The 15,013-nt window shown below is 46.0% G+C and overlaps 1 protein-coding gene across 3 annotated transcripts in view; it reads right to left on the reverse strand.

Annotated features, from left to right (window-relative positions):
- map4k5 (mitogen-activated protein kinase kinase kinase kinase 5) overlaps nt 1-15,013 on the reverse strand; it is a 119,693-nt gene that overhangs the window by 40,127 nt on the left and 64,553 nt on the right. For all 3 annotated transcript variants that reach the window (XM_045709476.2, XM_045709553.2, XM_082960638.1), the window contains 5 exons: nt 10,504-10,588; nt 10,332-10,411; nt 8,812-8,872; nt 3,513-3,627; nt 1,787-1,845 (listed from right to left, as the gene is read on the reverse strand). In XM_045709476.2, the coding sequence (XP_045565432.1) occupies nt 1,787-1,845; nt 3,513-3,627; nt 8,812-8,872; nt 10,332-10,411; nt 10,504-10,588 (400 nt within the window). The remainder of the gene's footprint in view (nt 1-1,786; nt 1,846-3,512; nt 3,628-8,811; nt 8,873-10,331; nt 10,412-10,503; nt 10,589-15,013) is intronic.

A 15,013-nucleotide genomic window follows, 5' to 3' on the forward strand; every position in this document is an offset into this window, starting at 1 on the left:
TAGTGGTTGAGGGGTACAGCTGCTGTAGGAACTAGTGGTTGAGGGGTACAGCTGCTCTAGGAACTAGACAGGGGTTGAGGGGTACAGCTGCTGTAGGAAGTAGACAGGGGTTGAGGGGTACAGCTGCTGTAGGAACTAGTGGTTGAGGGGTACAGCTGGTCTAGGAACTAGTGGTTGAGGGGTACACCTGCTGTAGGAACTAGTGGTTGAGGGGTACAGCTGCTCTAGGAACTAGTGGTTGAGGGGTACAGCTGCTGTAGGAACTAGTGGTTGAGGGGTACAGCTGGTCTAGGAACTAGACAGGGGTTGAGGGGTACAGCTGCTGTAGGAACTAGTGGTTGAGGGGTACACCTGCTGTAGGAACTAGTGGTTGAGGGGTACAGCTGCTCTAGGAACTAGTGGTTGAGGGGTACAGCTGCTGTAGGAACTAGTGGTTGAGGGGTACAGCTGCTGTAGGAACTAGACAGGGGTTGAGGGGTACAGCTGCTGTAGGAACTAGTGGTTGAGGGGTACAGCTGCTGTAGGAACTAGTGGTTGAGGGGTACAGCTGCTGTAGGAACTAGTGGTTGAGGGGTACAGCTGCTCTAGGAACTAGTGGTTGAGGGGTACAGCTGCTCTAGGAACAAGTGGTTGAGGGGTACAGCTGCTCTAGGAACTAGTGGTTGAGGGGTACAGCTGCTGTAGGAACTAGTGGTTGAGGGGTACAGCTGCTCTAGGAACTAGTGGTTGAGGGGTACAGCTGGTCTAGGAACTAGTGGTTGAGGGGTACAGCTGGTCTAGGAACTAGTGGTTGAGGGGTACAGCTGGTCTAGGAACTAGTGGTTGAGGGGTACAGCTGCTGTAGGAACTAGTGGTTGAGGGGTACAGCTGGTCTAGGAACTAGTGGTTGAGGGGTACAGCTGCTGTAGGAACTAGTGGTTGAGGGGTACAGCTGCTGTAGGAACTAGTGGTTGAGGGGTACAGCTGCTCTAGGAACTAGACAGGGGTTGAGGGGTACAGCTGCTGTAGGAACTAGTGGTTGAGGGGTACAGCTGGTCTAGGAACTAGTGGTTGAGGGGTACAGCTGCTGTAGGAACTAGTGGTTGAGGGGTACAGCTGCTCTAGGAACTAGTGGTTGAGGGGTACAGCTGCTCTAGGAACTAGTGGTTAAGGGGTACAGCTGCTCTAGGAACTAGACAGGGGTTGAGGGGTACAGCTGCTGTAGGAACTAGTGGTTGAGGGGTACAGCTGCTGTAGGAACTAGTGGTTGAGGGGTACAGCTGCTCTAGGAACTAGTGGTTGAGGGGTACAGCTGCTGTAGGAACTAGTGGTTGAGGGGTACAGCTGCTCTAGGAACTAGACAGGGGTTGAGGGGTACAGCTGCTGTAGGAACTAGTGGTTGAGGGGTACAGCTGGTCTAGGAACTAGTGGTTGAGGGGTACAGCTGCTGTAGGAACTAGTGGTTGAGGGGTACAGCTGCTCTAGGAACTAGTGGTTGAGGGGTACAGCTGCTCTAGGAACTAGTGGTTGAGGGGTACAGCTGCTCTAGGAACTAGTGGTTAAGGGGTACAGCTGCTCTAGGAACTAGACAGGGGTTGAGGGGTACAGCTGCTGTAGGAACTAGACAGGGGTTGAGGGGTACAGCTGCTGTAGGAACTAGACAGGGGTTGAGGGGTACAGCTGCTCTAGGAACTAGTGGTTGAGGGGTACAGCTGCTGCAGGAACTAGACAGGGGTTGAGGGGTACAGCTGCTCTAGGAACTAGACAGGGGTTGAGGGGTATAGCTGCTCTAGCATAGTAAACGTACCAATGCAGCACTTGTGACAGCCCTTTGTGTCTGGGATCTTCGTTGTCAAGGCAAACCTCCTGCAGAGAGGAAACAGCCAGTCAGTCTGGATCAACACTCAGTCATACGGTGATTGGAGAGTGGTGTGGTGAACTGTAGAAATAGAACGACTAGATCGGGAACATCCCCCCCAGACCACAGCAATTTGACTGTAGGCTCATGTCCGTATTATTATTTCTATAATTTTAGTGATCTGTAAGGTGAAGAGAATAGGTCCCTCTCTCTCACTGGGGATCCAATAGAATAGAATAGGTCCCTCTCTCTCACTGGGGATCCAATAGAATAGGTCCCTCTCTCTCACTGGGGATCCAATAGAATAGGTCCCTCTCTCTCACTGGGGATCCAATAGAATAGGTCCCTCTCTCTCACTGAGGATCCAATAGAATAGGTCCCTCTCTCTCACTGGGGACCCAATAGAATAGGTCCCTCTCTCTCACTGGGGACCCAATAGAATAGGTCCCTCTCTCTCACTGGGGATCCAATAGAATAGAATAGGTCCCTCTCTCTCACTGGGGATCCAATAGAATAGGTCCCTCTCTCTCACTGGGGATCCAATAGAATAGGTCCCTCTCTCTCACTGAGGATCCAATAGAATAGGTCCCTCTCTCTCACTGGGGACCCAATAGAATAGGTCCCTCTCTCTCACTGGGGATCCAATAGAATAGAATAGGTCCCTCTCTCTCACTGGGGATCCAATAAAATAGGTCCCTCTCTCTCACTGGGGATCCAATAGAATAGGTCCCTCTCTCTCACTGGGGATCCAATAGAATAGGTCCCTCTCTCTCACTGGGGATCCAATACAATAGAATAGGTCCCTCTCTCTCACTGGGGATCCAATAGAATAGAATAGGTCCCTCTCTCTCACTGGGGATCCAATAGAATAGGTCCCTTTCTCTCACTGGGGATCCAATAGAATAGAATAGGTCCCTCTCTCTCACTGGGGATCCAATACAATAGAATAGGTCCCTCTCTCTCACTGGGGATCCAATAGAATAGGTCCCTCTCTCTCACTGGGGACCCAATAGAATAGGTCCCTCTCTCTCATTGGGGACCCAATAGAATAGAATAGGTCCCTCTCTCTCACTGGGGACCCAATAGAATAGGTCCCTCTCTCTCACTGGGGATCCAATAGAATAGAATAGGTCCCTCTCTCTCACTGGGGACCCAATAGAATAGAATAGGTCCCTTTCTCTCACTGGGGATCCAATAGAATAGAATAGGTCCCTCTCTCTCACTGGGGATCCAATACAATAGAATAGGTCCCTCTCTCTCACTGGGGATCCAATAGAATAGGTCCCTCTCTCTCACTGGGGACCCAATAGAATAGGTCCCTCTCTCTCACTGGGGACCCAATAGAATAGAATAGGTCCCTCTCTCTCACTGGGGACCCAATAGAATAGAATAGGTCCCTCTCTCTCACTGGGGATCCAATAAAATAGGTCCCTCTCTCTCACTGGGGATCCAATAGAATAGGTCCCTCTCTCTCACTGGGGATCCAATAGAATAGAATAGGTCCCTCTCTCTCACTGGGGATCCAATAGAATAGGTCCCTCTCTCTCACTGGGGATCCAATAGAACAGAATAGGTCCTTTTCTCTCACCGTGGAACTAATAGAATAGGTCCCACTCTTGCGTCTGGGTTCCATTAAATCGAGTGAGTGAGAGGATGTAGTGTGTGCGTGTCTCACCTAGGTAAGATCTTGTCTGGGAAGCGGTGTGTCTGGAACTGAGAGGCGAGGCCAGGCTTCTTCAGCTGCTCAAACAGTCCAATCAGGTTGTGAGAGTACAGCTGGAAGGTCTTTCCTGTGATCACATATGAAACAAGTTAGCATCACATTATAGGAAGAAGACCGATAAGTCCCAAATGGCACCCTATTCCCTATATAGTGCACTACTTAGTCCCAAATGGCACCCTATTCCCTACAGGGCTCTGATCAAAAGTAGTGCACTACATGAGAAATAATGTGCCATTTAGGTCACCAGACATGGAGTCCTTTCTGGGGTCACAGACATCTCTTACAGTGTTTTACGACATCCCGTTATAGTGGAACAAACCAAAGACAACACTAAGATAGATTGAAGGATGGAAAGAGGATATATTGCAGAAACATGTTATTACAAGTGTAGATGTATTCATCATCAACAGCAAATTAGCTTTAAGGAACCAGCGTGAAATGATATGCACTTTAACCTTAACATAAAAGGGCTGGGATCTGCTGGATGGGAGCTAGCTTGATGTTTAGATAGGGGTATGGGTTACAAAATTCTGGGAACTTTCCCAAAATATCCAGGTTTTTCTGAAATCCTTGGTTGGAGGATTCCTGGATTTCCTGATTATCCCATTCTAATTCCAGGAATCTCCTAACTGGAATTTCTGGAAAACCTTGGGAATTTTGAGAAAAGTAAAAAATGTTGTAACTTTTACACCATTTTTGTGATATCCAATTACTAGTGATGACCTTGTCTCGTCGCTGCAACTCCCCAACAGGCTCGGGAGAGGCGAAGGTCGGGACACGTGTCCTCCGAAAGATGACCTGCCATTCCGCTCTGCTTCTTAACACACTACTCGATTAACCCGGAAGTCGCTGTGGCAATGTGACGGTGGAAACACCGTGTGACTGACGTCCGAAGTCAGCTTGCAGATGCCTGGCTTACCACAAGGAGTCGCTAGAGCGTGATGAGCCAAGGAAAGCTCCGCCGGTCAAACCCTCCCCTAACCCAAAACGGTGGGATCGAACCGCAGGCTGTAGTGGCGCCTCAGCACTGCGATGCCTTAGAGTGCTGCGCCACTCAGGAGACCAGAACTTTTAGAAACTTAATGGAATTTTATAATTCTAGTTACAGGTAATATACAATACAGGGGTGTAACTGTGACGATGATGATGGTGATTACCTTCTGATGAAGCCGGTTAGTAGAATACCAAAATCAAGCCAGACCAGAGAAGAGAGCAGAGGAGAGGTGAGAAGGAGGGACAGAGTCCAAGAGGAAGAGAGGACAAGAAATCAGAGATTACATTTACTCTGAGCCGAGGCATAGGCCTACTTTAGCTTTATGGTAGGATGCACAACAGTACAATTAAGTTTACCTAGTATTAATTTACAATAAGTAAGAAACGCTTACTTTCACTTTCTTACAACAGAGCAGCGTGTAGAGAAATTCAACAGTGGTTAAAACACAGATATACCACACATGGTACAGATTAGAGGCCTTCACGGGTCCATAAAAGAAATGAACCTGGGGGCTTTCCCTCCAGACCCAATATGCATAATTATTATAAAATGTTTTATACAGAGACCCCGTTCCCAACGGACAACGAGGCCCGTTCCGTATAGACCTGGTAGGATCCAGAGGAGATGTGAGAGAGATTTGTGAGGGAAGCAGCAGAAAAAAAAAGTCAATTTTGAAGCTACTTTATTAACCGGAGCTGATAAAGTGCGATGGAGGAGGTAGAAAGTGGTGAATCTCTAGCTGGGGTTGTGCTGTGTGTGTTTAAAGCTACTGTGAGTGTGAGCAAGTGACACGAGGAACAGGGAGAGGGAGAGACAGCAACCAACCAAGCCAACTCACGCTATAGCTTCCATAGCTAGGTTATTTATCATAAAATATGATTACCTAGTACCTGTCTTGACTGTATCAAACTGGGAGAAGCTAGTTAAGCTAACTAGCTAGCTAGGCTAAATTGGAGGTTGCATGTGCTTTCTAGTCCTACACAGTTACAAACAACAACAACGCCATTCAGAATATCAAGTAGGAGCCTACCGGTTGGCTCTTGGTCATCTTCTCTAAATTTTAATTCCATCTTCCATTGATTAGATATCTCCTAACATTTGTCCCCCCCCCCACCACCCCCAAGGAGGCTCTATGACTGTAGTCTATTGATGTATGTTTGACCAAGAAAACATTACACGTGCCACTCTCGTGAAACGCAAGAGCAGCAGCATAAATTACACGTACCCGTGAGAAACAGATCCGATCCAGAACAGTGATATTATTTACAATTCTGTATCCGGATCCGAATCGGGAACCGGATCGGGCCTCGGGTACAGGTGGATGCATGAAGACCTCTAGTACAGATGAGCTATATACATTGAGCCATGCATAAACTAACGACAGTTTGAGTCTTTCTCAGAGAAAAATGGTTCAATTCTACTTTCAGGTCTTACACTATATATACAAAAGTATGGGGACACACCTTCAAATTAGTGGATTCGGCCATTTCAGCCACAATCGTTGCTGACAGGTGTATAAAAATCGAGCACACAGCCATGCAATCTCCATAGACAAACATTGGCAGTAGAATGGCCTTACTTAAGAGCTCAGTGACCGTCATAGGATGCCACCTTTCCAACAAGTCAGTCCGTCAAATTTCTGCCCTGCTAGAGCTGCCCCCGGTCAACTAAGTGATGTTATTGTGAAGTAGAAACGTCTAGGAGCAACAACGGCTCAGCCGCAAAGTGGTAGGTGACACAAGCTCTCAGAACGGGACAGCCAAGTGCTGATGCGCGTAAAAATATAATCTGTCCTCAATTGCAACACTCACTACCGAGTTCCAAACTGCCTCTGGAAGCAACGTCAGCACAATAACTGTTCATCGGGAGCTTCATGAAATAGGTCTCCATGGCCGAGCAGCCGCATACGAGCCTAAGATCACCATGCGCAATGCCAAGCGTCGGCTGGAGTGGTGTAAAGCTCGCCGCCATTTAGACTCTTAAGCAGTGGAAACGCGTTCTCTGGAGTGATGAATTACGTTTCTCAATCTGGCAGTCCAACGAACGAATCTTGGTTTGGCGGATGCCAGTAGAACGGTACCTGGCCCAATGCAGTGCCCTACTGTAAAGTTTGGTGGTGGAGGAACAATGGTCTGGGGCTGTTTTTCATGGTTCGGGCTAGGCCCCTTAGTTCCAGTGAAGGGGAAATCTTAACACTACAGCATTCAATGACATTATAGATGATTCTGTGCATCCAACTTTCTAGTAACAGTTTGGGGAAGGCCCTTTCCTGTTTCAGCATGACAATGTCCCCGTGCACAAAGCGAGGTCCATACAGAAATGGTTTGTTGAGATCGGTGTGGAAGAACTTCACTGGGCTGCACAGAACTCAACCCCATCGAACACCTTTGGCATGAATAGGAACCAGGCCTAATCGCTCAAACGTCAGTGTCCGACCTCACTAATGCTCTTGCGGCTGAATGGAAGCAAGTCCCTGCAGCAATTTTCCAACATCTAGTTGAAAGCCTTCCCAGACAAGTGGAGGCTGTTATAGCAGCAAAAGAGGGGACCAACTCCATATTAAAATGACCAATGATTTTGGAATGAGTTGTTCGACGAATAGGTGTCCACATACTTTTGATCATGAGGTGTATCATCTGTCCAAACTATCTACATTGCTACTGTAACCAGGAGTCTTCACAACCACTGGTCCGTACAAAATGCCTTATTTATTCCACACAGCAGTAGGCCATAAAGACAGGACTCACAATAATATGCAGTCAAGCGCTTCTTATGAGGGTTTTCATCCAAAAGCTTCTAAACAGCCTGCTACTTCTGGTCTATAAATAGCTATGAGGTGATTGTATTTACAGTATGGTGTGTAGATACCAGGTAAAGGAACTGTTCCTGTAGAATAGTTATGAGGTGATTGTATTTACAGTCAGATGACAGCAAAACAAAGCTGCAGGTTATTATAGCACCATGTACAGCAGATGGCTGTGATTGATACCACCTCTCAGACAGCAGTACAGCAGGTTATTATAGCACCATGTCCAGCAGCTGGCTGTGATTGATACCACCTCTCAGACAGCAGTACAGCAGGTTATTATAGCACCATGTCCAGCAGCTGGCTGTGATTGATACCACCTCTCAGACTGCAGTACAGCAGGTTATTATAGCACCATGTCCAGCAGCTGGCTGTGATTGATACCACCTCTCAGACAGCAGTACAGCAGGTTATTATAGCACCATGTCCAGCAGCTGGCTGTGATTGATACCACCTCTCAGACAGCAGTACAGCAGGTTATTATAGCACCATGTCCAGCAGATGGCTGTGATTGATACCACCTCTCAGACTGCAGTACAGCAGGTTATTATAGCACCATGTCCAGCAGCTGGCTGTGATTGATACCACCTCTCAGACAGCAGTACAGCAGGTTATTATAGCACCATGTCCAGCAGCTGGCTGTGATTGATACCACCTCTCAGACTGCAGTACAGCAGGTTATTATAGCACCATGTCCAGCAGCTGGCTGTGATTGATACCACCTCTCAGACTGCAGTACAGCAGGTTATTATAGCACCATGTCCAGCAGCTGGCTGTGATTGATACCACCTCTCAGACTGCAGTACAGCAGGTTATTATAGCACCATGTCCAGCAGCTGGCTGTGATTGATACCGCCTCTCAGACTGCAGTACAGCAGGTTATTATAGCACCATGTCCAGCAGCTGGCTGTGATTGATACCACCTCTCAGACTGCAGTACAGCAGGTTATTATAGCACCATGTCCAGCAGCTGGCTGTGATTGATACCGCCTCTCAGACTGCAGTACAGCAGGTTATTATAGCACCATGTCCAGCAGCTGGCTGTGATTGATACCACCTCTCAGACTGCAGTACAGCAGGTTATTATAGCACCATGTCCAGCAGCTGGCTGTGATTGATACCACCTCTCAGACTGCAGTACAGCAGGTTATTATAGCACCATGTCCAGCAGCTGGCTGTGATTGATACCGCCTCTCAGACAGCAGTACAGCAGGTTATTATAGCACCATGTCCAGCAGCTGGCTGTGATTGATACCACCTCTCAGACTGCAGTACAGCAGGTTATTATAGCACCATGTCCAGCAGCTGGCTGTGATTGATACCACCTCTCAGACTGCAGTACAGCAGGTTATTATAGCACCATGTCCAGCAGCTGGCTGTGATTGATACCACCTCTCAGACTGCAGTACAGCAGGTTGTTGTTGATACCTGTATCTGTCCTACTGACTCACCTGACAGAGACATCAGGTTGTTGTTGATGATGTAGAGCCAGGTACACTTCCTGGGGAACAGCTAGAGGAGGAACATAACATAATAAAACATTCAATACTCACTGTTGAAACAGAACGATTCGGCAGTAGACAGTTTCATGGATTCAGACCTACAGTAACTAAGACTTAAGATGAGGTAAAAATGAGTGTAGACATGTTAATAGCTATATTTATTGAGGATGTTCATCTTTCCCTTTCAAGACGATTCGTATCTTGCTCGATACACGGGCTCCGATACGTTTTAGTTTGAAACGTCATTTACAAAATAGCTATGACATAGTTTTGCTATATATTCATTGGTTTTGTCTTACAACTCCATCTCCAAATCAAATGGTTTTGACCAGTTTTTTTTACAGAGTGATCTTCTCTTCGGCCATACAGTGTACCTCACCAAAAGTAATCGCTGTCCTCGTTATGAAATGATCAACTTTTACACTGTATATCTAAAAATTATATATATATATATATATATATATATATAGAATGTCGTCTCTATACACACACACACACACCGAGTAGACAAAACATTAAGAACACCTGCTCTTTCCATGACAGACTGACCAGGTGAAAGCTATGATCCCTTATTGATGTCATCTCTTAAATCCACTTCAATCAGTGTAGATGAAGGGGAGAGGAGATGGGTTAAAGAAGGATTTTTAAGCCTCGAGGCAATTGAGACATGGATTGTGTATGTGCCATTCAGAGGGTGAATGGGCAAAACAAAATATTTAAGTGCCTTTGAGCGGGTTACGGAAGTAGGTGCCAGGCACACCAGTTTGTGTCAAGAACTGCAACACAGTGGTGGGAAAAAGTACAACAGTTTAAAAAAAGATACCTTAATAGAAAATGACTCAAGTAAAAGTCACCCAGTAAAATACTACTTGAGTAAAAGTCTAAAAGTATTTGGTTTTAAATATACTTAAGTATCAAAAGTAAATGGAATTGATAAAATGTACTTAAGTATCAAAAGTAAAAGTTAAAATATAAACCATTTCAAATTCCTTATATTACGCAAACCAGACGGTACAATTTTTTGTATATTTAAAAAAAATAATAATGATAAAAAAAAAAAAAAAAATAATTGACAGCCAGGGGCACACTCCAACATAATTTACAAACGAAGCATTTGTGTTTAGTGAGTCCGCCAGATAAGAGGCAGTAGAGATGACCAGGGATGTGCTCTTGAATTGGACCATTCTCTCAAATGTAACGAGTACTTTTGGGTGTCAGGGGAAATGTATGGAGTAAAAAGTACATTAGAATCGGGGACCGCCGCGTATCGGGTGAATCGTTCCATCCCTAATATTTCTTAGTGCTGTGCCTACCACCGTATTTGATGGATTCAGTGACGGATTAAAGACTACAGACAGTAATATGTGCTTTCAGTTTGGTCCTATATATTTATGGTTCAACAAGACACAGTGGGTTTTATTAGTGTCAAAGCGAAGTTATCGTCGACATGATAACCCATGTGTTCCTACCTGTTCCATGGTGGCTTCATGCAGCTCATTCAGGTTGAGGGTATAAATACCATCCTCTGTCCCAAATATAAGGTATTGGTCTGGAAAACAGTACAAACAAATTGAATTGTCTGTGACACATACTCACTCTCTAACGTGTGTGTGTACAGTAGTTTATGTGTGTGTGTGTTACCTTTTGTATCCGGGTGTATCCACGACGTGGCACAGTTGATTTTCAGTGGACAGCCATCAAACACTTTGGAGAAACAGGCCCCCATCTAGAGTAGTGATGACACAAATATCAACAAACTGGGGTTCAGAGAGTTCACCTCCACCCAAAGTTGGTCTGGAAGACAGCAACCATAGAGAACATTCTGACCAGAGTAACCATAGAGAACATTCTGACCAGAGTAACCAGAGACGACATTCTGACCAGAGTAACCAGAGAGAACATTCTGACCAGAGTAACCAGAGAGAACATTCTGACCAGAGTAACCAGAGAGAAAATTCTGACCAGAGTAACCAGAGAGAACATTCTGACCAGAGTAACCAGAGACGACATTCTGACCAGAGTAACCAGAGACGACATTCTGACCAGAGTAACCATAGAGAACATTCTGACCAGAGTAACCAGAGAGAACATTCTGACCAGAGTAACCAGAGACGACATTCTGACCAGAGTAACCAGAGACGACATTCTGACCAGAGTAACCATAGAGAACATTCTGACCAGAGTAACCAGAGAGAACATTCTGACCAGAGTAACCAGAGAGAACATTCTGACCAGAGTAACCATAGAGAACATTCTGACCAGAGTAACCAGAGAGAACATTCTGACCAGAGTAACCAGAGACGACATTCTGACCAGAGTAACCAGACGACATTCTGACCAGAGTAACCATAGAGAACATTCTGACCAGAGTAACCAGAGAGAACATTCTGACCAGAGTAACCAGAGAGAACATTCTGACCAGAGTAACCAGAGAGAACATTCTGACCAGAGTAACCAGAGAGAACATTCTGACCAGAGTAACCAGAGAGAACATTCTGACCAGAGTAACCAGAGAGAACATTCTGACCAGAGTAACCATAGAGAACATTCTGACCAGAGTAACCAGAGACGACATTCTGACCAGAGTAACCAGAGACGACATTCTGACCAGAGTAACCAGAGAGGACATTCTGACCAGAGTAACCAGAGACGACATTCTGACCAGAGTAACCAGACGACATTCTGACCAGAGACGACATTCTGACCAGAGACGACATTCTGACCAGAGTAACCATAGAGAACATTCTGACCAGAGTAACCATAGACGACATTCTGACCAGAGTAACCAGACGACATTCTGACCAGAGTAACCAGAGAGAACATTCTGACCAGAGTAACCATAGAGAACATTCTGACCAGAGTAACCAGAGAGAACATTCTGACCAGAGTAACCAGAGAGAACATTCTGACCAGAGTAACCAGAGACGACATTCTGACCAGAGTAACCAGAGACGACATTCTGACCAGAGTAACCAGAGACGACATTCTGACCAGAGTAACCAGAGACGACATTCTGACCAGAGTAACCAGACGACATTCTGACCAGAGACGACATTCTGACCAGAGTAACCATAGAGAACATTCTGACCAGAGCAACCAGATGACATTCTGACCAGAGACGACATTCTGACCAGAGTAACCAGAGACGACATTCTGACCAGAGTAACCAGAGACGACATTCTGACCAGAGTAACCAGAGACGACATTCTGACCAGAGTAACCAGAGACGACATTCTGACCAGAGTAACCAGAGACGACATTCTGACCAGAGTAACCAGAGACGAACATTCTGACCAGAGTAACCAGAGACGACATTCTGACCAGAGTAACCAGAGACGACATTCTGACCAGAGTAACCAGACACGACATTCTGACCAGAGTAACCAGACGACATTCTGACCAGAGTAACCAGAGAGAACATTCTGACCAGAGTAACCAGAGAGAACATTCTGACCAGAGTAACCAGAGAGAACATTCTGACCAGAGTAACCAGAGACGACATTCTGACCAGAGTAACCAGAGACGACATTCTGACCAGAGTAACCAGAGACGACATTCTGACCAGAGTAACCAGAGACGACATTCTGACCAGAGTAACCAGAGACGACATTCTGACCAGAGTAACCAGAGACGACATTCTGACCAGAGTAACCATAGAGAACATTCTGACCAGAGTAACCATAGAGAACATTCTGACCAGAGTAACCATAGAGAACATTCTGACCAGAGTAACCAGAGAGAACATTCTGACCAGAGTAACCAGAGACGACATTCTGACCAGAGTAACCAGAGAGAACATTCTGACCAGAGTAACCAGAGACGACATTCTGACCAGAGTAACCAGAGAGAACATTCTGACCAGAGTAACCAGAGAGAACATTCTGACCAGAGTAACCAGAGACGACATTCTGACCAGAGTAACCAGAGAGAACATTCTGACCAGAGTAACCAGAGAGAACATTCTGACCAGAGTAACCAGAGACGACATTCTGACCAGAGTAACCAGAGACGACATTCTGACCAGAGTAACCATAGAGAACATTCTGACCAGAGTAACCATAGACGACATTCTGACCAGAGTAACCAGAGACGACATTCTGACCAGAGTAACCAGACGACATTCTGACCAGAGTAACCAGACGACATTCTGACCAGAGTAACCAGACGACATTCTGACCAGAGTAACCAGAGAGAACATTCTGACCAGAGTAACCAGAGACGACATTCTGACCAGAGTAACCAGAGACGACATTCTGACCAGAGTAACCAGAGACGACATTCTGACCAGAGTAACCAGAGACGACATTCTGACCAGAGTAACCAGAGAGAACATTCTGACCAGAGTAACCAGAGAGAACATTCTGACCAGAGTAACCAGAGAGAACATTCTGACCAGAGTAACCAGAGAGAACATTCTGACCAGAGTAACCAGAGACGACATTCTGACCAGAGTAACCAGAGACGACATTCTGACCAGAGTAACCATAGACGACATTCTGACCAGAGTAACCATAGAGAACATTCTGACCAGAGTAACCAGACGACATTCTGACCAGAGTAACCAGAGAGAACATTCTGACCAGAGTAACCAGAGAGAACATTCTGACCAGAGTAACCAGAGAGAACATTCTGACCAGAGTAACCATAGACGACATTCTGACCAGAGTAACCAGAGAGAACATTCTGACCAGAGTAACCAGAGACGACATTCTGACCAGAGTAACCAGAGAGAACATTCTGACCAGAGTAACCAGAGACGACATTCTGACCAGAGTAACCAGAGACGACATTCTGACCAGAGTAACCAGAGACGACATTCTGACCAGAGTAACCATAGAGAACATTCTGACCAGAGTAACCAGAGACGACATTCTGACCAGAGTAACCAGAGACGACATTCTGACCAGAGTAACCATAGAGAACATTCTGACCAGAGTAACCATAGAGAACATTCTGACCAGAGTAACCAGAGAGAACATTCTGACCAGAGTAACCAGAGAGAACATTCTGACCAGAGTAACCATAGAGAACATTCTGACCAGAGTAACCAGAGAGAACATTCTGACCAGAGTAACCAGAGAGAACATTCTGACCAGAGTAACCAGAGAGGACATTCTGACCAGAGTAACCAGAGAGAACATTCTGACCAGAGTAACCAGAGAGAACATTCTGACCAGAGTAACCAGAGAGAACATTCTGACCAGAGTAACCAGAGAGAACATTCTGACCAGAGTAACCAGAGAGAACATTCTGACCAGAGTAACCAGACGACATTCTGACCAGAGTAACCAGAGAGAACATTCTGACCAGAGTAACCAGAGACGACATTCTGACCAGAGTAACCAGAGACGACATTCTGACCAGAGTAACCAGAGAGAACATTCTGACCAGAGTAACCAGAGACGACATTCTGACCAGAGTAACCAGAGAGAACATTCTGACCAGAGTAACCAGAGAGAACATTCTGACCAGAGTAACCAGAGAGAACATTCTGACCAGAGTAACCAGAGAGAACATTCTGACCAGAGTAACCATAGAGAACATTCTGACCAGAGTAACCAGAGACGACATTCTGACCAGAGTAACCAGATGACCAGCTGCACAGTAACCAGAGACGACCAGCTGCACAGCAACCAGAGACGACCAGCTGCACAGCAACCAGAGACGACCAGCTGCACAGCAACCAGAGACGACCAGCTGCACAGCAACCAGAGATGACCAACCGCACAGTAACCAGAGACGACCAACCGCACAGTTGGAGTCGGTCCAGTCTAACCACAGACTACATAAATCATCATATCAATACATCAGACATAGTTTAACCCATCCACCAGGAAGGAATGTGTTCTGCTGGGGGACAATGGAGCTAACTAAAAAAAGATCATCAAGGACAACAACCACCTGAGCCACTGCCTGTTCACCCCGCTATCATCCAGAAGGTGAGGTCAGTACAGGTGAATCAAAGCTGGGACCGAGAGACTGAAAAACAGCTTCTATCTCAAGGCCATCAGACTGTTAAACAGCCATCACTAACTCAGAGAGACTGCTGCCTACATAGACTTGAAATCATTGGCTGCTCTAACAAATAGATCACTAGTCACTTTATTAATGCCACTTTAATAATGATGTTGACATATCTTGCACTACTCAT

Source organism: Salmo salar, chromosome 01, assembly GCF_965601325.2.
Source record: "Salmo salar chromosome 01, fSalSal1, whole genome shotgun sequence".
In the NCBI taxonomy this organism is placed as follows: Eukaryota; Metazoa; Chordata; class Actinopteri; order Salmoniformes; family Salmonidae; genus Salmo; species Salmo salar.